Source organism: Amblyraja radiata, chromosome 1, assembly GCF_010909765.2.
Source record: "Amblyraja radiata isolate CabotCenter1 chromosome 1, sAmbRad1.1.pri, whole genome shotgun sequence".
In the NCBI taxonomy this organism is placed as follows: Eukaryota; Metazoa; Chordata; class Chondrichthyes; order Rajiformes; family Rajidae; genus Amblyraja; species Amblyraja radiata.
The window spans coordinates 180,391,145-180,418,375 of record NC_045956.1 but is presented as its reverse complement, the minus strand read 5'-3'; the positions used below and the strand labels follow the sequence as shown (position 1 = coordinate 180,418,375).

At 54.4% G+C, this 27,231-nt stretch overlaps 1 protein-coding gene across 1 annotated transcript; it reads right to left on the bottom strand.

Moving 5' to 3' along the window:
* Window positions 1–628: 628 nt before the first annotated feature.
* LOC116986671 (matrix metalloproteinase-21-like) lies at window positions 629–26,180 on the bottom strand. The gene is made up of 8 exons (XM_033042276.1): window positions 26,077–26,180; window positions 19,864–20,095; window positions 13,609–15,106; window positions 10,711–10,850; window positions 5,124–5,268; window positions 3,391–3,648; window positions 1,997–2,169; window positions 629–969 (listed from the first exon to the last, which is right to left on the bottom strand). Exons 2-8 carry the CDS (start codon window positions 20,008–20,010, stop codon window positions 664–666), a joined length of 2,667 nt encoding a protein of 888 aa, XP_032898167.1. The 5' UTR covers window positions 20,011–20,095; window positions 26,077–26,180; the 3' UTR covers window positions 629–663.
* Between the last annotated feature and the right edge of the window lie 1,051 nt (window positions 26,181–27,231).

Below are 27,231 nucleotides of genomic sequence, written 5' to 3'. Positions count from 1 at the left end.
ACTCAAACCAGGGGCACGAGGTTTAGTTTAGTTGAGTTTATTGTCACGTGTACCGGGGGTACAGTGAAAGCTTCTTGTTGCCTGCTATCCAGTCAGAGATACAAACTAGACATGATTACAATCAAGCCGTCCACAATGCACAGATACAGGAGAAAGGGGACAACATTTAGTGCAAGGTGTAACTGTGGCGCCCAATGTAGGGACCAGCAGTTAGTGGACATCAGCGAGAGAGAGAGCTCGGACATCCACAGGAAGGGGGGGTGGGGGGGGGGTGGAAGGGGATGGGGGAGAGAGAGGGATGGGGGAGAAAGACAGGGGGAGAGAGAGACGGGGGGGGGGAGGGAGACGGGGGGGGGGGGGGGGGGAGTGAAGGTCCTGGATCTGCTTTGTCCTGGGGGGGGAGGAGGGAGAGGTAGGGGAGGGGGAGGGGAATGAGGGGGGAGGGGGCAGGGGATAGGAGGGGGGAGGGTAGAAGGGGGATGTAGGGCGGAGGGGGAGAGGGGATAGGAGGGGGATTGAAGGGGAGTGGAGGGTGGTGGAAGGTGGAGGGGAGAGGAGAGGGGATAGGAGGGGGAGGGGGTGAAGGGGGGAGGGGAGAGGAGGGGGAGGGGGATGAAGGGGGGAGGGGAGAGGATGGGGAGGGGGGGAGTTGTGTGGGGTGGACTAGGGTCTCCCCGGGGAGCGAGTGTTGTCCACCTCACAGATGTCGTGCCAGCGCTGGGCGATGCGGTGGTGGGGTAGCAGGGCATTGAGGGGCAGAGAGGCGTTGAGCTGGCGCTCCTGCTCGCCCACCACCCGCCAGTAGAGAGCGCCCTTGAGCAGGAAGAGGGCGGAGTGGGTGTAGGAGTAGTACACGGCGTCCAGCTGCCCCAGTGGGTGGTCGCCCTTCACCAGCGGTGGGTACAGGTCCACGATCCGACGTGGGTACCCCAACACCGTGCCATTCTGCTCCACACTGAACGCTGTCACCTGCCCGGGGGAGAGGGGGGAGAGGGGGGACAGTGGGGTGGGGGAGAGAGGGGAGAGGGGTAGAGGGGGGAGGGGGGGATGGGGGAGAGAGGGGTAGAGGGGGAGAGGGGAGAGGAGGGAGGGGTAGAGGGGGGGAGAGGGGGAGAGTAGGGGGGATGGGGGAGAGAGGGGGAGAGGGGGAGAGGGGAGAGGGGAGAGGGGGAGAGGGGGAAAGAGGGGGAGATAGGGGGGATGGGAGAGAGGGGGAGAGGGGGAATGGGGGAAAGAGGGGGGGAGTAGGGGGGATGGGGAGAGGGAGGGGGAGAGGGGGAATGGGGGAAAGAGGGGGGGAGTAGGGGGGATGGGGAGAGAGAGGGGGAGTAGGGGGGATGGGGAGAGGGAGGGGAGGGGGGAGAGGGAGAGAGTCAGCTGCAGTCATAGAGTGATACAATGTGGAAACAGGCCTTTACGTCTTTGGAGTGTGGGAGGAAACCAAAGATCTTGGAAGAAAACCCACGCAGGTCACGAGGAGAACGTGCAAACTCCGTACAGACAGCACCTGTAGTCAGGATCGAACCCGGGTCTCTGGTGCTGCGAGGTGTAGCTCTAGCCATCCTGGGTGTTGGGAGAGTGGTGTGCAATCATGCCATGCCCCCCCACCCCCACCCCCCCACCCCACACCCCCCACTCCCCACCCCCCCACCAACAGATTCCACACTCACAACTCTCTGTGTGAAAAAGTGTTTCCTCGTCTCCGTTCTAAATGGCTTCCCCCTTATTCTTAAACTGTGGCCCCTGGTTCTGGACTCCCCCAACATCAGGAACATGTTTCCTGCCTCTAGCGTGTCCAAACCCTTAATAAACTTATATGTTTCAATAAGATCTCCTCTCATCCTTCTAAACTCCAGAGTGTACAAGCCCAGCCGCTCCATTCTTTCTACCCCACCCCCCTCCCCCTCCCTATCTCCCCCCCTCTCTCCCCCACCCCCCCTCTCTCTCTCCACTCTCTAGCCCCCTCTTTCCCTCCCCCCCTCGCTCTCCCACTCACGTTGGGTCCACGGAAGAAGTACAGGCAGTGGTCCCTCTTGTCGAAGTGCACAGAGTCGAGCGGCCCGTCGATGCCGGGGAAGGCGAGGCCGATGGGCCGGGGGTAGCGGTTCCCCAGTGTGTCCTCACCCAGAGCCCGGTCATTGTCATTGTCGTACTGCCAGTACAGCGTGCCTGCACACAGGGGGGAGACAGGGGAGCGAGGGGGAGGGGGGAGAAGGGGGAGAGATGGGGCAGTGGTCATTTGGTCAGGTCTTCGCTGGAATAGACGCAATGGGATTAGATTAGTAGTATAGTCCCATGTTGGTCATGCTTTGGTTAACATGGAGGCTTTGGGCTGAAGGGCCTCTTTGCTCCATAACTCTCACGTGGGTTGGCATGGGCCGATTGGGCTGATGGGTCTATCTCCACGTCATATGATGTTTAGATGGGGTATCATGGTCAGCACGGGCCGAAGGGCCTGTTTCCGTGCTGTACGACCCCCTAGATTAGTAGGATCGTCCCTCTTTGGTCATGTCATGGTGGGCATGGGGACCTGTCAGGCCGAAGGGCCTACCTCTGCACTGTACGGCGCTCAGATGGGCCAGCACGGGTGTGTTGGGCCGAAGGGCCTGGGTCCGTGCTGTATGATGTATCATTGTCACCACAGGCCTGTCGGGCCGAAGGTCCTGTTTCTGTGCTCAATAACTCTCAGACGTGGTATCTTAATTGGCATGAAGTTTAGTTTAGTTTAGAGATACAGCTCAGGAACAGGCCCTTCGGCCCACCGAGTCCGTGCCGGCCAGCGATCCCCTACACACGAACACCACCCTACACTTGTCGTGCTGAAGGGCTTGTGTCCGCGCTGTACGGCGTTCAGACGGGACTCCATGTGTCTGTTGCATCAAAGGCCCTGTATCTGTAGCTGGGGCGCGACCTGCCTAGTGGGTGGGGTACCAGATACAACACAGACACACAGTGGGCTGTGTCTACGCAGCACCACGCTCAGGTGGGATAGCACGGACACGATGGGCTGAATGGCACCTCTCTGTAGCTGGGGATCATATGCGGTATGAGGGATAGCACGGACATGTTGGGCTGAAAGGCCTGTCTCCGTAGCCAGGGCAGGGCCTGACCTGTAGATGGGGTATGAGAGATAGCATGGACATATTGGGCTGAAGGGCACATCGCCGTAGCTGGGGCCCGTAGATGGGGTATGTGGGATAGCACAAACATGTTGGGCTGAAGGGCCTATGTCTGCACAGCACGGCACTCAGATGGGATGGCATGGACACAAAGGGCTGAAGGGCCTGTCTTCATAGCCGGGGCTTGGCCTGACCCGTAGATGGGGTATGTGAGGGATAGCACGGGCACGATGGGCTGAAGGGCCTGTCGGCAGCCGGGGCGTGGCCTGACCTTTGAAGAAGAGGGTGAGGTCCTTGTTCCAGGTCCAGATGTGGACGAAGGCGTCGATGTCAGCGGGGGGCAGCCCGCGCCAGCCCACCACCAGCGGGATGGGGTCCCCGTAGCGCGTGCGGTTGAAGCGGTTCTCGTACATCCAGTACCAGCCCTGCCGCATGAAGTACGTGTTGAAGCGGTACGTCACCTCCCCAAAGGCGTTCTCCTCGCGGCGCACCCAGTCAAACACCGTGTTAAATCTGCCTTCACACACACCTGGAACAACACACACACACACACATAAACAATACACATTCTGCCGTCCCACCCACCCAGCACCGACATTCAATGTGATCATGGCTGTTCCTGCATTCTCCCCATATCCCTTGATTCCGTTAGCCCAAAAAGCTAAATCTAACTCTCTCTTGAAAGCATCCGGTGAATTGGCCTCCACTGCCTTCTGTGGCAGAGAATTCCACAGATCCACAACTCTCTGGGTGAAAAACATGACACCTGCAACTTGGTTGTTGTGGGTTGTGTATGAAGGAACTGCAGATGCTGCTTTACACCGAAGATAGACGCAGAATGCTGGAGTAACTCAGCGGGTTGGTCAGCATCTCTAGAGAGAAGGAATGGGTGACGTTTCGGGTCGAGACGCTTCTTCAGTCTGAAGAAACGTCACCCATTCCTTCTCTCCAGAGAAGCTGCCTGTCCCGCTGAGTTGATCCAGCATTTTGTGTCTATCTTCGGTAGTTCCACAAGTTTTAGGAGTAGAATTAGGCCATCGAGTCTAGTCCGCCATTCAATCATGACTGATCTCTGCCTCCTAATCCCATTCTCCTGCATTCTCCCCATAACCCCTGACACCAGTTCTAACCAAGAACTTGTCTATCTCTGCCTTAAAAATATCCACTGACTTGGCCTCCACAGCCCTCTGTGGCAATGAGTTCCACAGATTCACCACCCTCTGACTAAAGAAGTTCCTCCTCACCTCCCTTCTAAAAGAGCGCCCTTTAATTCTGAGGCTGTGACCTCTGGTCCTAGACTCTCCCACCAGTAGAAACATCCTCTCCACATCCACTCTATCCAAGCCTTTCACTATTCTGTACGTTTCAATGAGGTCCCCCCTTCAATGAGGTCCTGGTTGTGTAGGAAGGAACTGCAGATGCTGGTTTATACCAAAGTTGGACATATAATGCTGGAGTAACTCAGCGGGTCAGGCAGCATCTCTGGAGAGAAGGAATGTGTGACGTTTCTTCAGACTAAAGAAGGGTCTCAAATGTGAAACTTCACTCATTCCTTCTCTCCAGAGATGTGCTGCCTGTCCCGCTGAGTTACTCCAGCATTTTGTTTTATTTTCGGCTATAGTTAGTTAGTTAGTTAGACAAAAAATGCTGGAGTAACTCAGCGGGTCAGGCAGCATCTGTGGAGAACATGGATAGGTGACGTTTCACAGAGTGCTGGAGTAACTCAGCGGGTCAGGCAGCATCTGTGGAGAGAAGGAATGGGTGACGTTTCGGGTCGGGACCCTTCTTCAGACTGATGTCAGGGGAGAGGGAAACGCAGAGATGAGGAAGTGTAGGAGGATATGTGGGAGGAAACGGAAGATCCCGGAGAAAACCCACGTGGGTCACGGGGAGAACGTACAAACTCCATACAGACAGCACCCATAGTCAGGATGGAACCCGGGTCTCTGGTGCATAACCGGGTGGGCACGGTGGGGGGGGATGACGGAGAGAGGTGCCACTCACCGTAGATCTGCTGGATGGCCTTGCGATCGTGCCAGTCTAACTCCAGGTCTTTTGAGTCATGGGGAATGTAGTTTGGATGCATGATGGAGCCCGATCTCCTGATATGGGGCAGCCCCAAAACATGACCAATCTCGTGCACAGCCACCTACATGGGAGACAAGAGACGCCATTACAGCAAGCAACTGCTGGTGCTGGGTTACAAAAATAACACACAGAGTGCTGGAGTAACTCAGCGGGTCAGGCAGCATCTGTGGAGAACATGGATAGGTGACGTTTCACAGAGTGCTGGAGTAACTTAGCGGGTCAGGCAGCATCTCTGGAGAAGAGGAGTCCAGACCTGAATGGTGAAGGGTGGTGAATCTGTGGAATTCTTTGCTACAGAAGGCTGTGGAGGTCAAATTAGTGGATATTTTTAAGGCAGAGATAGACAGATTCTTGATTACTACGGGTGTCAGGGGTTATGGGGAGAAGGCAGGGGAATGGGGTTGGGAGGAAGAGATAGATCAACCGTGATTGAACTGCAAAATAGATTTGATGGGCCGAATGGCCTAATTCTCATTCCTGGGATTATTCTTGTAAACCTCCTCTGGACCCTCTCCAGAGCCAGCACATCCTTCCCCCTATATGGGGCCCAAAATTGCTCACAATACTCCAAATGTGGCCTTATAGAGCCTCATGAGTCTTATCCTGTATCTGTACACAGTGAATGGCTCGATTGTAATTATGTATTGTCTTTCCGCTGACTGGATAGCATGAAACAAAAGCTTTTCACTGTACCTCGGTACACGTGACAATAAACTAAACTGAGACTGGACTGAGTTATTCCAGAACTTTGTGTCTGAATCGGAAAGAGATGGACAGTGTTTAGGTTTAATATAGTCACGTGTACCGAGGTACAGTGAAAAGCTTTGTTGTGCACGATGTCCAAACAGATCAGATAATACTCAACATAGATACAATCAGGTCAAACTCCAGTCCAACAGGTAGAGCAAAGGGGAAGATACAGAGTGTAGAATATAGTTCTCAGCATTGTAGCGCATCAGTTCCACAGACAAAGTCCAATGTCCACAATGGGGTAGAGGTGAATCGGACAGTACCCTAGCTTATGGAAGGGCCGTACAGAAGCCTGGTAACAGAGGGGAAGAAACCGTTCCTGAGTCTGGTGGTGCGCGCTTTCAAGCTTCTGTACCTTCTGCCGGACGGGAGCGGGGAGAAGAAGGAATGACCGGGGTGGGACAGGGACAAGTCTTTGATTGTGTCGGCTATTTTACTGAGGCAGCGTGAAGTGTAGATGGATTAGATGGTGGGGAGTGTGGTCTGTGTGATGGACTGGGCTACATCTACAATGGTGGGGAGTGTGGTCTGTGAAGGACTGGGCTACATCTACAATGGTGGGGAGTGTGGTCTGTGTGATGGACTGGGCTACATCTACAATGGTGGGGAGTGTGGACTGGGCTACATCCACAACTCTGCAATGTCTCGTGGTCGTGGACAGAGCTGTGTGGATCCTGTTGCAAAGTGCGCTCCAGGCCAGGAGTCATCGAGCTGTCTAGCACGGTAACAGTTGGCCAAGTTGGAGTACTGGGCTCGTCCCATTTGTCTGCATTGGGCCAATATCACTCAACCTTTCCTGTCCATCTTTCTGTCTAAATGACTTTTAAAACTCATAAATGTATCCACATTTCATATTTAACTTGGCCAGAGGTATGAATATTGATTTCTCTCACTTCAGGTAGCCCCGGCATTCCCCCTCTCTCTCTCTCTATCCCTCCCCCACCCAAGTTGCACCAGCTTCTCGTTCTCACCCAGCAAACAGCTAACAACGGCCTGTTTCCGTCATCATCGTTACTTATTTGCATATCTTTCATTCATTGTTCTTCATCTCTCCACATCACCGTCTATATCTCTCGTTTCCCTCTCCCCTAACCGGTCTGAAGAAGGGTCTCGACCCGAAACATCACCCGTTCCTTCTCTCCAGAGACGCCGCCTGTCCCGCTGAGTTACTCCAGCATTTTGTGTCTCTCTTCGGTTTAAACCAGTCGACCAAGGTGCCTCATCTACACTAGTCCCACCTGCCTATGTTTGGCCCATAATCCCTCTAAACCTGTTCTATCCATGTACCTGTCCAAATGCCTTTTAAATGTCGCGCTAGTCCCTGCCTCAACTACCTTCTCCGGCAGCTCGTTCCATGCACTGGGGTGGTGAATCTGTGGAAGTCTTTGCCACAGACGGCTGTGGAGGCCAAGTCAGTGGATATATTTAAGGCAGAGATAGATAGATTCTTGATTAGTGCGGGTGTCAGGGGTTATGGGGAGAAGGCAGGAGAATGGGGTTGAGAGGGAGAGATAGATCAGCCATGATTGAATGGCAGAGTAGACTTGATGGGCTGAATGGCCTAATTTTGCTCCTATCACTTATACACCTAGCACCCTTAGTGTGAAGACCTTTCCCCTCTCACCTTAAACCCATGACCTCTGGTTCTCGACTCCCCGTCTCAATTGACCCAATAGAAACCAAAGATCCTATAGCGGAGCAAGATAGACCACTCCTGCGAAATGCATTGGGCGGAACGGAACGTGGGCCTTTTTTTCATCCATTTCAGTAACCTGACCCGACCCGACTCGCAGTGTAATCAACGTTGCGGGGGAACAGTTTGTGTTAATAAATTATAATTCTGAAAATGAGGAGAACATTTTTCCAAAATAACTTTTATTTTTATGAGAATGTTTCCGTAACCAGCTTCCGTCTCCACACTGGTATCCTATGGGATCTTTGGTGCGGAGATGGAAGCCGGTTACGGAAATGGGGCCGAAAATTACCCATGAATCTGCCCATGACCGTACTACATCTTTTTCCTCGAGTGATCTATCTTACTCGCTATAGGGTCTTTGATAGAAACTGTGGTGACAGTTCTATCACAATTCTTAAGGGGTTGGACAGGCTAGATTGAGGAAGATTGTTCCCGATGTTGGGGAAGTCCAGAACAAGGGGTCACAGTTTAAGGATAAGGGGGAAATCTTTTAGGACCGAGATGAGGAAAACTTTTTTCACACAGAGAGTAGTGAATCTGTGTAATTCTCTGCCACAGAAGGTAGTTGAGGACAGTTCATTGGCTATATTTAAGAGGGAGTTAGATGTGGCCCTTGTAGCTAAAGGGATCAGAGGGTATGGAGAGAAGGCAGGTACAGGATACTGAGTTGGATGATCAGCCATGATCATATTGAATGGCGGTGCAGGCTCGAAGGGCCGAATGGCCTACTCCTGCACCTATTTTCTATGTTTCTATGACAGGAAGTGATCTACCATCTGTAGGGGATGAGCCAATAGAATTTATGGTGACAGGAAGTGATCTATTATCTGCAGGGGATGAGCCAATAGAAACTGAGTGACAGGAAGTGATCTATTATCAATAGGGGATGAGCCAATAGAAACTGTGACAGGAAGTGATCTATTATCTGTAGGGGATGAGCCAATAGAATCTATGGTGACAGGAAGTGATCTATTATCAATAGGGGATGAGCTAATAGAAACTGTGACAGGAAGTGATCTATTATCTGTAGGGGATGAGCCAATAGAATCTATGGTGACAGGAAGTGATCTATTATCTGTAGGGGATGAGCCAATAGAAACTGTGGTGACAGGAAGTGATCTATTATCTGTAGGGGATGAGCCAATAGAAACTATGGTGAAAGGAAGTGATCCGTTAACAGTAGAAGATGACCCAATAGAGATGGCCGGACACAGGAAGTGACCTGGACCTGTTGCGCTACAATGCTGAGAAATGACTATTGCAAGACAAAGTATTTCCCTCCTGGCATCAATAATGTTGTGTTGTATCGTATGTGATTGGGGTTTTTTTTAAATTTTATTTTATTTAACCTTTATTTAACCAGGATAAGTCTCATTGAGATTAAAAATCTATTTTACAAGAGAGTCCTGGCCAAGACAGGCAGCAGCACAGTTCCACAGTTACAGACAATAATTTAAAAAAACAACAGAGAACATATAAATAGAGTCACAGTCAGATTCAAATTCAGCAGGGGTGTTAAAATTAACAGCAGACTCAGCAGAGCCTGGGCCTGGGTTAGGTTGAACATTCCCTGAAATCATATTTGTAAAACAAACAGACACAGTTAGAGACTGGAGGAGACGTGTGCTGCCATCAAGTGGGCACCTCCCATCGCTCACTGAAAGTAAGCATGCAGGTACAGGAGGCAGTGAAGAAAGTGAATGGCATGTTGGCCTTTATAACAAGAGGAATCAAATATAGGAGCAAAGAGGTCCTTCTGCAGTTGTACAGAGCCCTAGTGAGACCACACCTGGAGTATTGTGTGCAGTTTTGATCCCCTAATTTGAGGAAGGACATTCTTGCTATTGAGGGAGTGCAGCGTAGGTTTACAAGGTTAATTCCCGGGATGGCGGGACTGTCATATGCTGAGAGAATGGAGCAGCTGGGCTTGTAAGACATATAAGATTATTAAGGGTTTGGATAAGCTAGAGGCAGGAAACATGTTCCCAATGTTAGGGGAGTCCAGAACCAGGTGCCACAGTTTAAGAATAAGGAGTAAGCCATTTAGAACGGAGACGAGGAAACACTTTTTCACACAGAGAGTTGTGAGTCTGTGGAATTCTCTGCCTCAGAGGGCGGTGGAGGCCGGTTCTCTGGATACTTTCAAGAGAGAGCTAGATAGGGCTCTTAAAGACAGTGAAGTCAGGGGATATGGGGAGAAGGCAGGAACGGGGTACTGATTGGGGATGATCAGCCACGATCACAGTGAATGGCGGTGCTGGCTAGAAGGGCCGAATGGCCTACTCCTGCACCTGTTGTCTATTGTCTATTGTCACTGGTGTTTCACTGAGTTAGGTCCCCGACACCTTGGGAAGGCTCAACAGTTGGTTCAGGCATCCCGGAACAACCTCCCCCCACCCCCAATCTACCCCTCCCCTCACCATCTCTGCCAACAGCATCTATTAAATAAAGGAAGCTGCTACTAATGAGCTCACTCTAACAAACGTCAACACCTGCCTGCCATCTCCAGCTTATTCCAACCCAGCACTAAACGCAGAACGCCACAAATATCAACCTTGCCTAAGGCCAGGGTACACTTACACAGGATGCACGCGGGGGGAGGGGGAGAGGTGGAGGGGTGGAAAGGCAGAGGGGGGGAGGGAGGGAGGGAGAGGGTGGGGGAGGGGTGGGGGAGGGGGTAGGGGTGGGGGAGGGGGGAGGGAGGGAGAGGGTGGGGGAACGGTGGGAAGGGGGTGGGGGAGAGGTGAGGAAGGGGGTGGGGGAGGGGGCTGGGGATGGAGGAGGGGTTGGGGTTAGGGGTGGGGGGTGGGGGAGGGGGTGAGGGAGGGGTGGGGGATGGGGGAGTGGGGGAGGGGAGGGGGATGGGAGAAGGTGGTGGGGGAGTGGGTGAGGGAGGGGTGGGGGATGGGGGAGTGGGGGAGGGGAGGGGGATGGGAGAAGGGGGTGGGGGAGGGGGGGAGGGAGGGATGGGGGAGTGGGGGAGGGGAGGGGGATGGGAGAGGGGGGTGGGGGAGGTGCAAGGGTGATGGGGAGAGGAGAGGGGGGAGGGTCACTCACGGTGAGGAGGCTGATGCCCTCGCTGCTGGAGGGGGTGACGAAATGTTCGTCATCGTCGAAGTGCACGTCTCCCAGTCGCCAGGCGTGAGCGTACTCCTGCCCCGTGCCGTCAAACACCTGCGAGCAACCCAGGTGCCTCTCTGTGGGGGAGGGGAGAGGCAGCACTGACACACCTGGCACACCTGACCCAGACACACCTGTCCACACAAACACACCTGTCCACGCAGACACACCTGTCCACACAGACACACCTGTCCACACAGACACACCTGTCCACACAGACACACCTGTCCACACAGACACACCTGTCCACGCAGACACACCTGTCCGCCCAGACACACCTGTCCACGCAGACACACCTGTCCACACAGACACACCTGTCCACAGACACACCTGTCCACAGACACACCTGTCCACACAGACACACCTGTCCACACAGACACACCTGTCCACAGACACACCTGTCCACACAGACACACCTGTCCACACAGACACACCTGTCCACACAGACACACCTGTCCACGCAGACACACCTGTCCATGCAGACACACCTGTCCGCCCAGACACACCTGTCCACACAGACACACCTGTCCACGCAGACACACCTGTCCACACAGACACACCTGTCCACGCAGACACACCTGTCCACACAGACACACCTGTCCACGCAGACACACCTGTCCACAGACACACCTGTCCACACAGACACACCTGTCCACACAGACACACCTGTCCACAGACACACCTGTCCACAGACACACCTGTCCACAGACACACCTGTCCACACAGACACACCTGTCCACACAGACACACCTGTCCACAGACACACCTGTCCACAGACACACCTGTCCACACAGACACACCTGTCCACGCAGACACACCTGTCCACACAGACACACCTGTCCACGCAGACACACCTGTCCACACAGACACACCTGTCCACACAGACACACCTGTCCACACAGACACACCTATCCACAGACACACCTGTCCACGCAAACACACCTGTCCAGACACATTTGTCCATACCTGCCCATACCTGTTGAAAACACATCTGTCCACACCTACCCCCAACACACATGCTGCAAACACACCTGCCCCAGACACACCTGCCCCTGACAAACATGTCCTCACCTGCCCCAGACACATGTGCCCCAGACACACCTGCCCCAGACACACATATCCTCACCTGCCCTTGACACACCTGTGTTAGACACACCTACCCCTGACACACTTGACCTAAATGCACCTGCCTCAAACACACCTGTACACACCTGCCCCAGACACACCTGTCCCAGGTACACCCGTCAGCACCCGCCCCAGACAGACCTGCCCCAGACACTCGTCCACACCTGTCCCAGACACACCTGCCCCAGACACACCTGTCCCACCTGCCCCAGACATACCCGCCCCACACCTGCCCCAGACACACCCGCCCCACACCTGCCCCACACACACCTGCCCCACACACACCTGCCCCACACACACCTGCCCCACACACACCTGCCCCAGACACACCTGCCCCAGACACACCTGCCCCACACACACCTGCCCCACACACACCTGTCCACACCTGCCCCAGACACACCCGCCCCACACCTGCCCCAGACACACCTGTCCACACCTGCCCCAGACATACCCGCCCCACACCTGCCCCAGACACACCTGTCCACACCTGCCCCAGACACACCCACCCACACCTGCCCCAGACACACCTGTCCACACCTGCCCCAGACACACCTGTCCACACCTGCCCCAGACATACCCGCCCCACACCTGCCCCAGACACACCTGTCCACACCTGCCCCAGACACACCCACCCACACCTGCCCCAGACACACCTGTCCACACCTGCCCCAGACACACCCGCCCCACACCTGCCCCAGACACACCTGATGGTTGATGGAATTTAATACAGAGAAGTGTGAGGTGTTGCATTTTGGGACGTCGGACAAGGGCAGGACCTACACAGTGAATGGTAGGCCTCTGGGTAGTGTTGTAGAGCAGAGGGATCTAGGAGTACAGGTGCATGGTTCCTTGAAGGTCGAGTCGCAGGTAGATAAGGTGATCAAAAAGGGTTTTGGCACTGGCCTTCATCAATATTGAGTATAGAAGTGACTATAGAAGTGACTAGTGTAGCTGGGATATTGTTGGCCAGTGTGGGCGAGTTGGGCCGAAGGGCCTGTTTCCACGCTGTATCACTCTATGACCCCGGGTGTGTGTGTGGGATGGTATGGTGGGAGTTTCACTCTGTGTCGGACTCATGGGAAGTGTCTGATGGGACGGGACGACTTGGACAGTGAAGGTGTGGGACAGTGACCCTGTCATATGCTGAGAGAATGGAGCGGCTGGGCTTGTACACTCTGGAGTTTAGAAGGATGAGAGGGCATCTCATTGAAACATATAAGGTTATTAAGGGTTTGGACACGCTAGAGGCAGGAAACATGTTCCCGATGTTGGGGGAGTCCAGAACCAGGGGCCACAGTTTAATAATAAGGGGGAAGCCATTTAGAACTGAGACGAGGAAACACTTTTTCTCACAGAGAGTTGTGAGTCTGTGGAATTCTCTGCCTCAGAGGGCGGTGGAGGCCGGTTCTCTGGATGCTTTCAAGAGAGAGCTAGATAGGGCTATTAAAGATAGCGGAGTCAGGGGATATGGGGAGAAGGCAGGAACGGGGTACTGATTGTGGATGATCAGCCATGATCACATTGAATGGCGGTGCTGGCTCCAAGGGGCCGAATGGCCTACTCCTGCACCTATTGTCTATTGTCTATTGACGCTGTGTGACAGTGGGCATGTGTGACAGTCCAGGGACGTTACGGGGGGGGGGGGGGGGGGGGTGGGGGGTGGGGGGGGGGGGTGTTTGTCGGGGGGGGGGGGGGGTTAGTGGAACTCACTGGTTCCGAAGCCGAGCTTGATGTCGATGTCAGCGGCGGGCGATGTGAGGTCTTCGATGAAGATGAGGGGCGTGACCTCGCTCCACATGCGGAAGGCCAGCCGCAGTATCATCTTCTGGTCGTCGATGGTCAGCTGCGAGCTGTAGCCCTCGTCCAGAATGCGCCAACGTAGCCGCGACTTGCTGAAGGCCATCTGGGGGTAGGTGTTGTCCAGCAGGTCAGTGGCCGTCCTCCGGGGACGCAGCTTGCCCGCCAACCCCCCTCCCTCCCCTGACCCCCCTTGCCCCTCACCCTGCCCCCCCATCGCCCCTTGGCCAGGTACGCTCTGCGTGCCGTTCCCCGATTGGTTCTGTTGACCTTGACCACCGGCCACCTGCCGGTCAAGGCTGCTCTCCGATTGGTTGAGTCGTCTCAGCGTGCCGTTCTCTGATTGGTTCAGTTGACCGTGGACGTTGGTCACTTGCCGGTCAAGCTTGACCTGGTCGCTCTCCGATTGGTTGAAGGGGCTTTGGCTGCCAGCCTCTGATTGGTCCAGTTGGCCTTTGTCATCCTTCTCCAATTGGCTGAGTTGGCTTTGGCTCACGTCCTCCGATAGGTTGAGTTGACCTTCGTCGCTTTTCAATGATTGGTTGAACAGACTCTGGCCAACAGCGTCCGACTGTTTGAGCCAACTCTGCTCGACAGCCTCTGATTGGTTGAGTTGACCTTTGTTGGCCTCCGATTGGTTGAGCTGTCTTTGGCCAACAGCCTCTGATTGGTTGAGCTGTCTTTGGCCAACAGCCTCTGATTGGTCGAGTTGACCTTTGTCGGTCTCTGATTGGTCGAGTTGACCTTTGTCGGTCTCTGATTGGTCGAGTTGACCTTTGTCGGTCTCTGATTGGTCGAGTTGACCTCTGTTGGTCTTTGATTGGTCGAGTTGACCTCTGTCGGTCTCTGATTGGTCGAGTTGACCTCTGTTGGACTCTGATTGGTCGAGTTGACCTCTGTCGGTCTCTGATTGGTCGAGTTGACCTCTGTCGGTCTCTGATTGGTCGAGTTGACCTTGTCTGCTCTTCTGTGATAGGTGTAGCCGGCTCTGGCCGTTGCCCTCTGACCTGGCGGGCAGGGTGATGGCTTTGTTAGTGGGCAGGGCGCTGCCGAGGGGAGGGTTGTAGCCGTGTGCGGTGACGTTGATGGGCCCCAGATCCGGGTCCTGGGCCTTGTGGTCGGGCACGCCGCAGCGAGGTGTGTTCATGGCCTCGCGGGTGGGCTGGTCGAGCAGCCCCGAGGCGGGCAGGCCGCTGGCCCTCTGGAAGCGCAGCAAGGCCCCGGCGTAGCGGGCCCCCAGCGACGGGCTGCCCTCGGGCTCCTGCACGTGCCGCCTGCTAGACTGGGCCTCTGCCGGCGTTCCCAGGCCTTCCGCCAGCGAGGGCTCCTCCTCCGCTACCACCATCACACCCTGGTAGGCCAGCTCCTCCCAGTTCACCGGCTCCGTCCAACCATACTTGTCCAGGTACTCCTGTCAAGCAAACACAGCCTGCGTCAGCCAACCATGGTGCTGGGGGCAGCACAGAGGCAGCAGGCCGAACGGCCTGTTCCTACTGCTGGGTCAGCATGGAGAGAGAGGGCTGAGCAGCCTTTATCCTGTTGTGGGACAGCACAGAGACAGCAGGCCGAACGGCCTGTTCCTAGTGGTGGGACGGCAAGGAGAGAGAGGGCCGAACTGCCTTTATCCTGTTGTGGGACAGCACAGAGACAGCAGGCTGAATGGCCGGTTACTAGTGATGCGTCAGCACGGAGAGAGAGGGCCGAACAGCCTTTACCCTGTTGTGGGACAGCACAGAGTCAGCAGGCCGAACGGCCTGTTCCTACTGGTGGGTCAGCATGGAGAGAGAGGGCTGAGCAGCCTTTATCCTGTTGTGGGACAGCACAGAGACAGCAAGCCGAACGGCCTGTTCCTACTGGTGGGTCAGCATGGAGAGAGAGGGCTGAGCAGCCTTTATCCTGTTGTGGGACAGCACAGAGACAGCAGGCCGAACGGCCTGTTCCTAGTGGTGGGACGGCATGGAAAGAGAGGGCCAAACAGCCCTTACCCTGTGGTGGGACAGCATGTAGAGGCGGGCCGAGGGGCCTGTTCCCTGCCGTGACAATGTGGGCTGAAGGGCCTGCGGGACCTTACGCGGGGAGGGCACAGACACAGTGGGCCTAAGGGCCTGCCCTGCCACAGCTATCATTGTGGGCCAAAGAGCCTGCTTCTATGCTGTCAGACTCTGTGATAGTGGGGGCTGAAGGGCTTGTATGCCCATATCCCTGTGCCACATACAGCACTGATCTGTGGATAAATGTGAGGTTATCCACTTTGGTAGCAAAAACAGGAAGGCAGATTATCATCTAAATGGTGTCAAGTTGGGAAAAGGGGAAGTACAACGGGATCTGGGGGTCCTTGTACATCAGTCTATGAAATTAAGCATGTAGGGACAGCAGGCAGTGAAGAAAGCCAATGGTCCTTCATAACAAGAGGAATCGAGTATAAGAGCAAAGAGGTCCTTCTGCAGTTGTACAGGGCCCTAGTGAGACCACACTTGGAGTATTGTGTGCAGTTTTGGTCCCCTAATTTGAGGAAGGACATTCTTGCTATTGAGGGAGTGCAGCGTAGGTTTACAAGGTTAATTCCCGGGATGGCGGGACTGTCATATGTTGATAGAATGGAGCAGCTGGGCTTGTACACTCTGGAGTTTAGAAGGATGAGAGGGAATCTTTTTGAAACATATAAGATTATTAAGGTACACAAAATTGCTGGGGAAACTCCGCGGGTGCAGCAGCATCTATGGAGCGAAGGAAATAGGCGACGTTTCGGGCCGAAACCCTTCTTCAGACTGATGGGGGGTGGGGAAAGAAAGAAGGAAAAAGGGAGGAGGAGGAGGAGGAGCCCGAGGGCGGGCGGATGGGAGGGTGGGAGGAGACAGCTAGAGGGTGAAGGAAGGGGAGGAGACAGCACAGGCTAGCCAAATTGGGGGAATTCAATGTTGATGCCATAAGGACGCAAGGACCCCAGACGGAATATGAGGTGCTGTTCCTCCAATTTCCGCTGTTGCTCACTCTGGCAATGGAGGAGACCCAGGACAGAGAGGTCGGATTGGGAATGGGAGGGGGAGTTGAAGTGCTGAGCCACCGGGAGGTCAGGTAGGTTATTGCGGACTGAGCGGAGGTGTTCGGCGAAACGGTCGCCCAACCTACGCTTGGTCTCACCGATGTAAATCAGCTGACATCTAGAGCAGCGGATGCAGTAGATGAGGTTGGAGGAGATACAGGTGAACCTTTGTCGCACCTGGAACGACTGCTTGGGTCCTTGAATGGAGTCGAGGGGGGAGGTGAAGGGACAGGTGTTGCATTTCTTGCGGTTGCAACGGAAAGTGCCCGGGGAGGGGGTGGTGCAGGAGGAATTGACGAGGGAGTTGCGGAGGGAGCGGTCTTTGCGGAAGGCAGACATGGGGGGAGATGGGAAGATGTGGCGAGTAGTGGGGTCACGTTGGAGGTGGCGGAAATGGCGGAGGATTATGTGTTGTATTTGCCGGCTGGTGGGGTGAAAGGTGAGGACCAGAGGGACTCTGCCCTTGTTGCGTGTGCGGGGATGGGGAGAGAGAGCAGTGTTACGGGGTATGGATGAGACCCTGGTGTGAGCCTCATCTATGGTGGCGGAGGGGAATCCCCGTTCCCTGAAGAACGAGGACATTTCCGATGCCCTGGTATGAAATGTCTCATCCTGGGAACAGATGCGGCGTAGGCGGAGGAATTGGGAGTAGGGGATGGAGTCTTTACAGGGGGCAGGGTGGGAAGACGTGTAGTCCAGATAGCCATGTGAGTCAGTGGGTTTGTAATGTATGTCGGTCAGGAGTCTGTCCCCTGCGATGGAGTAAGATTATTAAGGGTTTGGACACGCTAGAGGCAGGAAACATGTTCCCGATGTTGGGGAGTCCAGAACCAGGGGCCACAGTTTAAGAATAAGGGGTAAGCCATTTAAAACGGAGATGAGGAAACACTTTTTCTCACAGAGAGTTGTGAGTCTGTGGAATTCTCTGCCTCAGAGGGCGGTGGAGGCCAGTTCTCTGGATGCTTTCAAGAGAGAGCTAGATAGGGCTCTTAAAGATAGCCGAGTCAGGGGATATGGGGAGAAGGCAGGAACGGGGTACTGATTGGGGATGATCAGCCATGATCACATTGAATGGCGGTGCTGGCTCAAAGGGCCGAATGGCCTCCTCCTGCACCTATTGTCTATTGTCTGTTGACATCATGGGCCGAGGTGCCTGTCCCCATCGCTGTAGGAGTGAAAGATGCAGCGTGGAAACAGGCCCCTTTGGCCCGCTGTCTCTGTGCTAGCCCCGCATAAGGTACAGGCTCTTCAGCCCACATTGTCAGTGGTGTGTTCAAGTTCAAGCAACATCCTCTCTAAACAAAAAGACACAAAGTGCTGGAGTAACTCTGCCATTCAATCGTGGCTGATCTATTTCTACCTCCGAACCCCACCAATCAAGATGCTGTACCGTGTACCTCACACCCGTACTAATCTATGTGGGCCGTCACGGTGGCGCTGCGGTAGAGTTGCTGCCTTACAGCGAATGCTGCGCCGGAGACCCAGGTTCCATCCTGACCACGAGTGCTGTCTGTACGGAGTTTGCACGTTCTCCCCGTGACCTGCGTGGGTTTTCTCCGGGTGCTCCAGTTTTCTCCCACACTCCAAAGATGGAGCTGGAGGACGTGGAGATGGAGCTTGAGGTGGAGCTGGAGATGGAGATGGAGCTGGAGATGGAGATGGGGCTGGAGCTGGAGATGGGGCTGGAGATGGAGCTGGAGATGGAGCTGGAGCTGGAGATGGAGATGGAGATGGAGATGGAGCTGGAGATGGAGATGGAGATGGAGATGGAGCTGGAGATGGAGATGGAGATGGAGATGGAGATGGAGATGGAGATGGAGATGGAGATGGAGCTGGAGCTGGAGATGGAGCTGGAGATGGAGATGGAGCTGGAGCTGGAGATGGAGATGGAGATGGAGATGGAGATGGAGATGGAGATGGAGGTGGAGATGGAGTTGGAGATGGAGATGGAGATGGAGCTAGAGTAGGAGATGGAGCTGGAGATGGAGATGGAGATGGAGATGGAGCTGGAGATGGAGATGGAGATGGAGCTGGAGATGGGGCTGGAGATGGAGATGGAGATGGAGATGGAGCTGGAGATGGAGATGGAGATGGAGCTGGAGATGGAGATGGAGGTGGAGATGGAGCTGGAGATGGAGATGGAGATGGAGATGGAGATGGAGATGGAGATGGAGCTGGAGATGGAGATGGAGATGGAGATGGAGATGGAGATGGAGCTGGAGATGGAGATGGAGATGGAGATGGAGATGGAGCTGGAGCTGGAGATGGAGATGGAGCTGGAGATGGAGATGGAGATGGAGATGGAGATGGAGATGGAGCTGGAGCTGGAGATGGAGATGGAGATGGAGATGGAGATGGAGATGGAGATGGAGATGGAGATGGAGATGGAGCTGGAGCTGGAGATGGAGATGGAGATGGAGATGGAGCTAGAGTAGGAGATGGAGATGGAGATGGAGATGGAGATGGAGATGGAGCTGGAGATGGAGATGGAGCTGGAGATGGAGATGGAGATGGAGCTGGAGCTGGAGATGGAGATGGAGATGGAGATGGAGATGGAGATGGAGCTGGAGATGGAGATGGAGCTGGAGATGGAGATGGAGATGGAGATGGAGATGGGGCTGGATATGGAGCTGGAGATGGGGCTGGAGATGGAGATGGGGCTGGAGATGGAGATGGGGCTGGAGATGGAGATGGAGATGGGGCTGGAGATGGAGATGGGGCTGGAGATGGAGATGGGGCTGGAGATGGAGATGGGGCTGGAGATGGAGATGGAGATGGAGATGGAGATGGAGATGGAGCTGGAGATGGAGATGGAGATGGAGATGGAGATGGGGCTGGAGATGGGGCTGGAGATGGAGATGGAGATGGAGATGGAGATGGAGCTAGAGTGGGAGATGGAGCTGGAGATGGAGATGGAGATGGAGATGGAGATGGAGATGGAGCTGGAGATGGAGATGGAGATGGAGATGGAGATGGAGGTGGAGATGGAGGTGGAGATGGGATGGAGATGGAGATGGATCATGGGGCCTGGGTGTAGGCTAGTGTTAATGTGCGGGGATCGCTGGTGGGCACGGACCCAGTGGGCCGAAGGGCCTGTTTCCATGCCGCTCCGTACAGTGACCTACCTGTGCGGACTTGAGAGTGAGTACGGGCCGAGCCCTGGTCCAGGCTCGCTCCTGGATGTCCGAGTGGTCACGGCTGTGGTAGACCTTCTCAGCCAGAGCCAAGGTCGGCAGACACAGGGTCAGCAACCAGACCAGGCCGGGCTCCATGCCCACCGCCCGCGGCCCCCCACGCTCGATCACCAGCGCTCTCCTCTCACGTGTGTCGCTCAGTTCTCCCGCATGATCTGGTGCTCTGTGGACAGCGGGAGAGAGAGAGGTCAGATACGACAGCAGCATCTTCATCCCTTGTGCAGGAAACACAGAGAGAGAGAGAGAGAGAGAGAGAGAGAGTGTGGAAATAGGCCCTTCGGCCCAACTTGCCCACACCAGCCAACAATGTCCCAGCTACACTAGTCCCGCTTACCTGCGCCTGGTCCATATCCCTCCAAACCTGTCCTGTACCTGTCCAACTGTTTCGTAAACGCTGGGATAGTCCCAGCCTCAACTACCTCCTCTGGTGGCTTGTTCCATACACCCACCACCTTCTGTGTGAAAAAGCTACCCCTCGGATTCCTATTAAATCTTTTCCCCTTCACCTTGAACCTGTGTCCTCTGGTCCTCGATTCCCCTACTCTGGGCAAGAGACTCTGTACATCTACCCGATCTATTCCTCTCATGATTTTATACACCTCTATAAGATCACCCCTCATCCTCATGGAAAAAAGAACCCAGCCTACTCAACCTCCCCCTGTAGCTCACACTCTCTAGTCTAGACATTGGCTGTGGCAATGAGTTCCACAGAAGGATGTTGCCAGGACTATGAAAGTCAGCATGCAGGTACAGCAGGCAGTGAAGAAAGCCAATGGCATGTTGGCCTTTATAACAAGAGGAGTTGAGTATAGGAGCAAAGAGGTCCTTCTGCAGTTGTGCAGAACCCTAGTGAGACCACACCTGGAGTATTGTGTACAGTTTTCGTCCCCTAATTTGAGGAAGGACATTCTTGCTATTGAGGGAGTGCAGCGTAGGTTTACAAGGTTAATTCCCGGGATGGCGGGACTGTCATATGCTGAGAGAATGGAGTACACTCTGGAGTTTAGAAGGATGAGAGGATATCTCATTGAAACATATAAAATTGTTAAGGGTTTGGACACGCTAGAGGCAGGAAACATGTTCCCGATGTCCAGAACCAGGGGCCACAGTTTAAGAGTAAGCCTTTTAGAACGGAGACTAGGAAACACAGAGAGTGGTGAGTCTGTGGAATTCTCTGCCTCAGAGGGCGGTGGAGGCAGGTTCTCTGGATGCTTTCAAGAGAGAGCTAGATAGGGCTCTTAAAGATAGCGGAGTCAGGGGATATGGGGAGAAGGCAGGAACGGGGTACTGATTGTGGATGATCAGCCATGATCACATTGAATGGCGGTGCTGGCTCAAAGGGCCGAATGGCCTCCTCCTGCACCTATTTTCTATGTTTCTATGTTTCAATAAGATCCTCTCATCCTTCTAAACTCCAGAGTGTACAAGCCCAGCTGCTCCATCCTCTCAGCATATGACAGTCCCGCCATCCCGGGAATTATCCTGGTGAACCTACGCTGCACTCCCTCAATAGCAAGTCTATTGGGCGGATGACGATTTATGAGGTGATGTAGATTGAGAGCTTAGTGACATGGTGTCACAAGAACAACCTCTGCCATAATGTCAGCAAGATGAAGGAGCTACTTATTGACCTGAGGCTGTACAAGGCGCTGGTCAGGCCACATTTGTAGTACAGCGCGCAAATTTACAAGAATGATCCCAGGAATTAGTGGGTTAACCTATGATGAGCGTTTGTCGGCACTGGGCCTGTACTCGCTGGAGTTTAGAAGGATAAGGGGGGGACCTCATTGAAACGTACAGAATAGTGAAAGGCTTGGATAGAGTGGATGTGGAGAGGATGTTTCCACTGGTGGGAGAGTCTAGGACTAGAGGTCACAGCCTCAGAATTGAAGGACATTCTTTTAGGAAGGAGATGAGGAATTTCTTTAGTCAGAGGGTGGTGAATCTGTGGAATTATTTGCCACAGAAGGCTGTGGAGGCCAAGTCAGTGGATATTTTTAAGGCAGAGATAGATAGATTTTTGATTAGTGCGGGTGTTATGGGGAGAAGGCAGGAGAATGGAGTTTGAGAGGGAGAGATAGATCAGCCATGATTTGTCAGAGTCACAGAATAACATAGCATGGAATCAGGCCCTTCAGCCCAACTTGCCCATGCCGACCAACATGTCCCATCTACACTAGTCCCACCCACTCACGTTTGGCCCATATCCCTCTAAACCTGTCCTATCCACGTACCTGTTCAAAAGTCTTTTAAATGTTTTTACAGTCCCTGCCTCAACTACCTTCTCCGGCAGCTCAAAAGGTCGTAAGTATTCACTGGAGTTGAGGAGGATGAGGGGTGAGCTTATAGAAACATAAAATTATAAAAGGACTGGACAAGCTAGATGCAGGAAAAATGTTCCCAATGTTGGGCGAGTCCAGAACCAGGGGCCACAGTCTTAGAATAAAGGGGAGGTCATTTAAGACTGAGGTGAGAAAAAACATTTTCACCCAGAGAGTTGTGAATCTGTGGAATTCCCTGCCACAGAGGGCAGTGGAGGCCAAGTCACTGGATGGATTTAAGAGAGAGTTAGATAGAGCTCTAGGGGCTAGTGGAGTCAAGGGATATGGGGAGAAGGCAGGCACGGGTTATTGATAGGGGACGATCAGCCATGATCACAATGAATGGCGGTGCTGGCTCGAAGGGCCGAATGGTCCACCTCCTGCACCTATTTGCTATGTTTCTATGTTTCTATAAGGTCATGTAATAGGTGTAGAATTAGGCTCTTTGGCCCATCGAGTCTACTCCACCATTCAATCATGGCTGATCTATCTCTCCCTCCTAACCCCATTCTCCTGCCTTCTCCCCATAACCCCTGACATCCTCGTTCCATACACCCACCACCCTCTGTGTGAATATGTTACCCCTCAGATTCCTATTAAATCTTTTCCCCTTCACCTTGAACCTGTGTCCTCTGGTCCTCGATTCCCCTACTCTGGGCAAGAGACTCTGTGCATCTACCTGATCTATTCCTCTCATGATTTTGTACACCTCTATAAGATCTCCCCTCATCCTCCTGCGCTCCATGGAATAGAGACCCAGCCTACTCAACCTCCCCCTGTAGCTCACACCCTCTAGTCCTGGCAACATCCTCATCAATCTTCTCTGAACCCTTTCCAGCTTGACAATATCTTTCCTATAACATGGTGCCCAGAACTGAACACAATATTCTAAATGCGGTCTCACTGACGTCTTATACAACTGCAACATGACATCTCAGCTTCTATTTTCAATAACCTGACTAAATACAGAAAGGCTTGGATAGAGTGGATGTGGAGAGGATGTTTCAACTAGTGGGAGAGTCTAGGACTAGAGGTCACAGCCTCAGAATTAAAGGATGTAACTTTGGAAAAGAGATGAGGAGGAATTTCTTTAGTCAGAGGGTGGTGAATCTGTGGGATTCTTTGCCACGGAAGGCTGTGGACGCCAAGTCAGTGGATATATTTAAGGCAGAGATAGATAGATTCTTGATTAGTACGGGTGTCAGGGGTTATGGGGAGAAGGCAGGAGAATGGCGTTAGGAGGGAGAGATAGAACAGCCATGATTGAATGGTGGACTTGATGGGCCGAATGGCCTAAATCTGCTCCTTTGACATGAATTTATGAAATGATTGGTAACCAAAGGTAGTTTAGTTTAGAGATACAGCACCGAAACAGGCCCTTCGGCCCACCGAGTCCGCACCGACCTTTGATCCCCGAACACTAACACTATCCTACACACACTAGGGACAATTTACATTTACACCAAGCCAATTAACCTGCAAACCTGCACATCTTTGGAGTGTGGGAGGAAACCGGAGCACCCGGAGAAAACCCACGCAGGTAACAGGGAGAACGTGCAAACTCCGTAACGACAGCACCCGTAGTCAGGATGGAACCCGGGTCCCTGGCGCTGTGAGGCAGCAACTCTACCGCTGCACCACCGTGACGCCCCAAATAAGAGATGGGAGTAGAGAGTCACAGAGCGATACAGTGTGGAAACAGGCCCTTCGGCCCAACATGCCCACACCGGCCCAACAATGTCCCATCTACACTCGTCCCACCTGCGCTTGGTCCATACTCCTGTAAACCTGTCCTGTACCTGTACCATGTACCTGTCTAACTGTTTATTAAACGTTGGGATAGTCCCAGCCTCAACTACCTCCTCCGGCAGCTCGTTCCACACATCCACCACCCTCTGTGTGAAAAAGTTACCCCTCAGGTTCCTATTAAATCGAACCTATGTCCTCTGGTCCTCAATTCCCCTACTCTGAATCTACCCGATCTATTCATCTCATGAGTACTGTTAGAAATGGTGGAGAAAGGGCTGGGGAGGAGAGGGAAGGAGGGTGGAGAGGGGTGGAAGGAGGAAGTGGAGAGAATGGGTGGAAGAAAGGAGAGAAATAGCAGGAACGGATGTTACGCGGGCTTGTGGGCTTGAGTTACAGGGAGAGGTTGGATAGGCTGGGACTTTTTTCTTTGGAGTGTAGGAGGCTGAGGGGTGACCATATTGAGGGGTACAAGATTATGAGGGGCACGGATAAAGGGAACGCTCATAGTCTTTGTCCCAGGGTAGAGGATTCCAAAACTAGAGGGCACAGGGTTAAGGTGAGAGGGGAGAGATTTAAGAGGGACCTCAACTATTTCACTCGGTGGCACAGCGCCAGAGACCCGGGTTCGATCCCGATTGCGGGTGCTGTCTGTGCGGAGTTTGTACGTTCTCCCCGTGACCTGCGTGGGTTTTCTCCGGGTGCTCCGGTTTCCTCCCACACTCATAAAACGTACAGATTTGTAGGTTAATTGGCTTCTGTAAATTGTCCCCAGTGTGTGTAGGATAGTGTTAGTGTGCGGGGATCGCTGTAGGGAGTGGATGGGAAAGTGGGATATCATGGAACGAAGGACAGCAGGCAATAGGTGCAGGAGTAGGCCATTCGGCCCTTCGAGCCAGCACCGCCATTCAATATGATCACGGCTGATCGTCCACAATCAGTACCCCGTTCCTGCCTTCTCCCCATATCCATAACTAGTGTGAACAGGTGATCGATGGTTGGCATGGACTCGATGGGCCGAAGGGCCTGTTTCAGCGCTGTATCTTTAAAGGCTAAAGGAGCTATAGAGGTGGATGCAATACGACTTAAGAAAGACATTCGGACATATGCTTGGATGGGAAGGGTTTAGGGGGATATGGGCCAAATGCAGGCAAATGGGTCTAGCCCAGAACAGCATGGACAAGGTGGGCCGAAGGGCCTGTTTCTAGGCGGTAACTCCATCAGAGTTGAGGTGGAGTAGTGAGGGGTGGGAGAGGCTGCGGGGAGGGGAGGGGGAGAGAGGGGAGGGTGGTGGCCAGAGAGGGGTGACGGGGTGGGGAGCAGAGTGGAGATGAGGGAAGAGGGGGGAGTGAGACGGAGGTTGGGCAGGGAGAGAGAGGGAATGGGGATGGGAGGGGGGGAAGGGGGAACAGAGGGGGAGGAGGGGAGGAGAGGGGGAAGGAGGGGGGGGACGGGTGGAAGGGAGGGGAGGGGCAATGGAAGGGGGAGGAGAGGGAGGGGTGGAAGGAGAGGAGGAGAGGGGAGGGAGGAGAGGGGAGAGAGGAGGGGGGAGAGAGAGGAGGAGGGAGGAGGGGGGGAGAGGAGGAGGGGGGGAGAGAGAGAGGAGGAGGGAGGAGGGGGGGGAGAGGAGGAGGGGGGGAGAGGGGTGAGGGGGGAGGAGGAGGGGATGGGGGGAGAGAGAGGAGGGGGTGGGAGAGGAGGGAGGGTGGAAGGGAGAGGGGGGAATGGGAGGAGAGGGGGAGAGAGAGGAGGGAGGGTGGGAGAGGGGGGGAGGAGAGGGGGAGAGATTAGGGGGGAGAGAGAGGAGGAGGGAGGTTGGGAAAGGGGGGAAGAGAGCAGGGGGAGAGGGTGGAGGGAGGAGTGGGGGATAGAGAGAGGAGGGAGGGTGGGAGAGGGGGGAGGAGAGGGGGGAGAGAGTAGGGGGGAGAGAGAGGAGGAGGGAGATGGGGAGAGAGAGGAGGGAGGGTGGGAGAGGGGGGAGGAGAGCAGGGGGGAGAGGGTGGAGGGAGGAGTGGGGGAAAGGAGGGTGGGGTGTAGGGTGTGGGCACTACCCATGCGAGAGTCGGGCACTACTCACCGGCTGTGGCACTCCCTCCATCGCCTGCCCACCTCCACTCGATGCCTCCACTCATTCACTCAGGGTTGAAGACGGGCAGCGGCCCCCACCCCTGTACCCCCTCCTCTGTGTACCCTCCTCTATCCCCCTCCACGCCGCCTCTCTCCTCCTCACCTCCCCTCCCCTCCCTCTCTCTCACCACCCCCCCTCTCTTTCTCCCTCACCCACCTCTCCTCTCCTCTCTCTGCCACTTTCTCTCCTTCACCCACTCACCTGTTCTTCTCTGGTTCCCCTCTCTCTCTCTCTCTCTCTCTCTCTCTCTCTCTCTCTCTCTCTCACACTCCCCCCTCCGCTCTCTGTCTCCACCACTGTGACCCGCTCACCTCTCTCTCTCTCTTGCCCCCTCTCCCTCTCCCCCTCGCCCCGGTTCTCTGCCACCCTCCTGCAGTCTCTTCCCTTCCCCTTCTCCCTCCTGCGCTGCCCGTCTAGACTCCCCTCTCCCTGCCTCCGTCCCTCTGTCTCTCACTGGCGGCGACTCTACCTGCATCACCCCCGGGGAACATTCTTCAACGACAACCCTTGCACCAGCCGCCCCTCTCTCTCTCTCTCTCTCTCTCTCTCTCTCTCTCACTCTATCTCTGCCCCCCTTTCTGTTTGCCCTCTCTCTCTCACTCTCTCTCTCCACCTCCTCCTCTCCCCCCTCCCCGTCTACCTCCGGCTTCCCTCTGTCCCTCCTCACTCGAGGCTGTGCAAGCTTTGCGTGCAAAGGCCTCGAAGCTCAAGAGGTGATGATTGTGACCGAGGAAGTGACGATTGTTTGGCTGGTACAGCTTTGGCCCCAGGGTGTGTGTGTGTGTGTGTGTGTGTGTGCGTGCGTGCGTTTGTGTGTGTGTGTGTGTGTTGTGTTGTGTGTGTGCGCGTCAGATCAGAGTATACTTTTCAGACTGAACATTGCAGGGCGGGGCGGACCCAACACTTCAAAAACAGAAGTTAGACCTGCAGGGAGCAGAGCTCGTAGAAAACCTAGAAACACAGGTGCAGCAGTAGGCCATTCAGCCCCTCGAGCCAGCACCGCCATTCAATGTGATCATGGCTGATCATCCACAATCAGTACCCCGTTCCTGCCTTCTCCCCATATCCCCTGACTCCGCTATCTATAAGAGGCCTATCCAGCTC

Coding starts and splice junctions, on each gene's coding strand:
- LOC116986671 (XM_033042276.1), bottom strand. CDS start 20,010: ATGGAGCCCGGCCTGGTCTGGTTGCTGACCCTGTGTCTGCCGACCTTG. Junction 3,649..5,123: donor GGCCATCCAGCAGATCTACG/GTGAGTGGCACC, acceptor GTGTTGTTCCAG/GTGTGTGTGAAGGCAGATTT. Junction 970..1,996: donor ACTTCTTCCGTGGACCCAAC/GTGAGTGGGAGA, acceptor TCCCCCGGGCAG/GTGACAGCGTTCAGTGTGGA.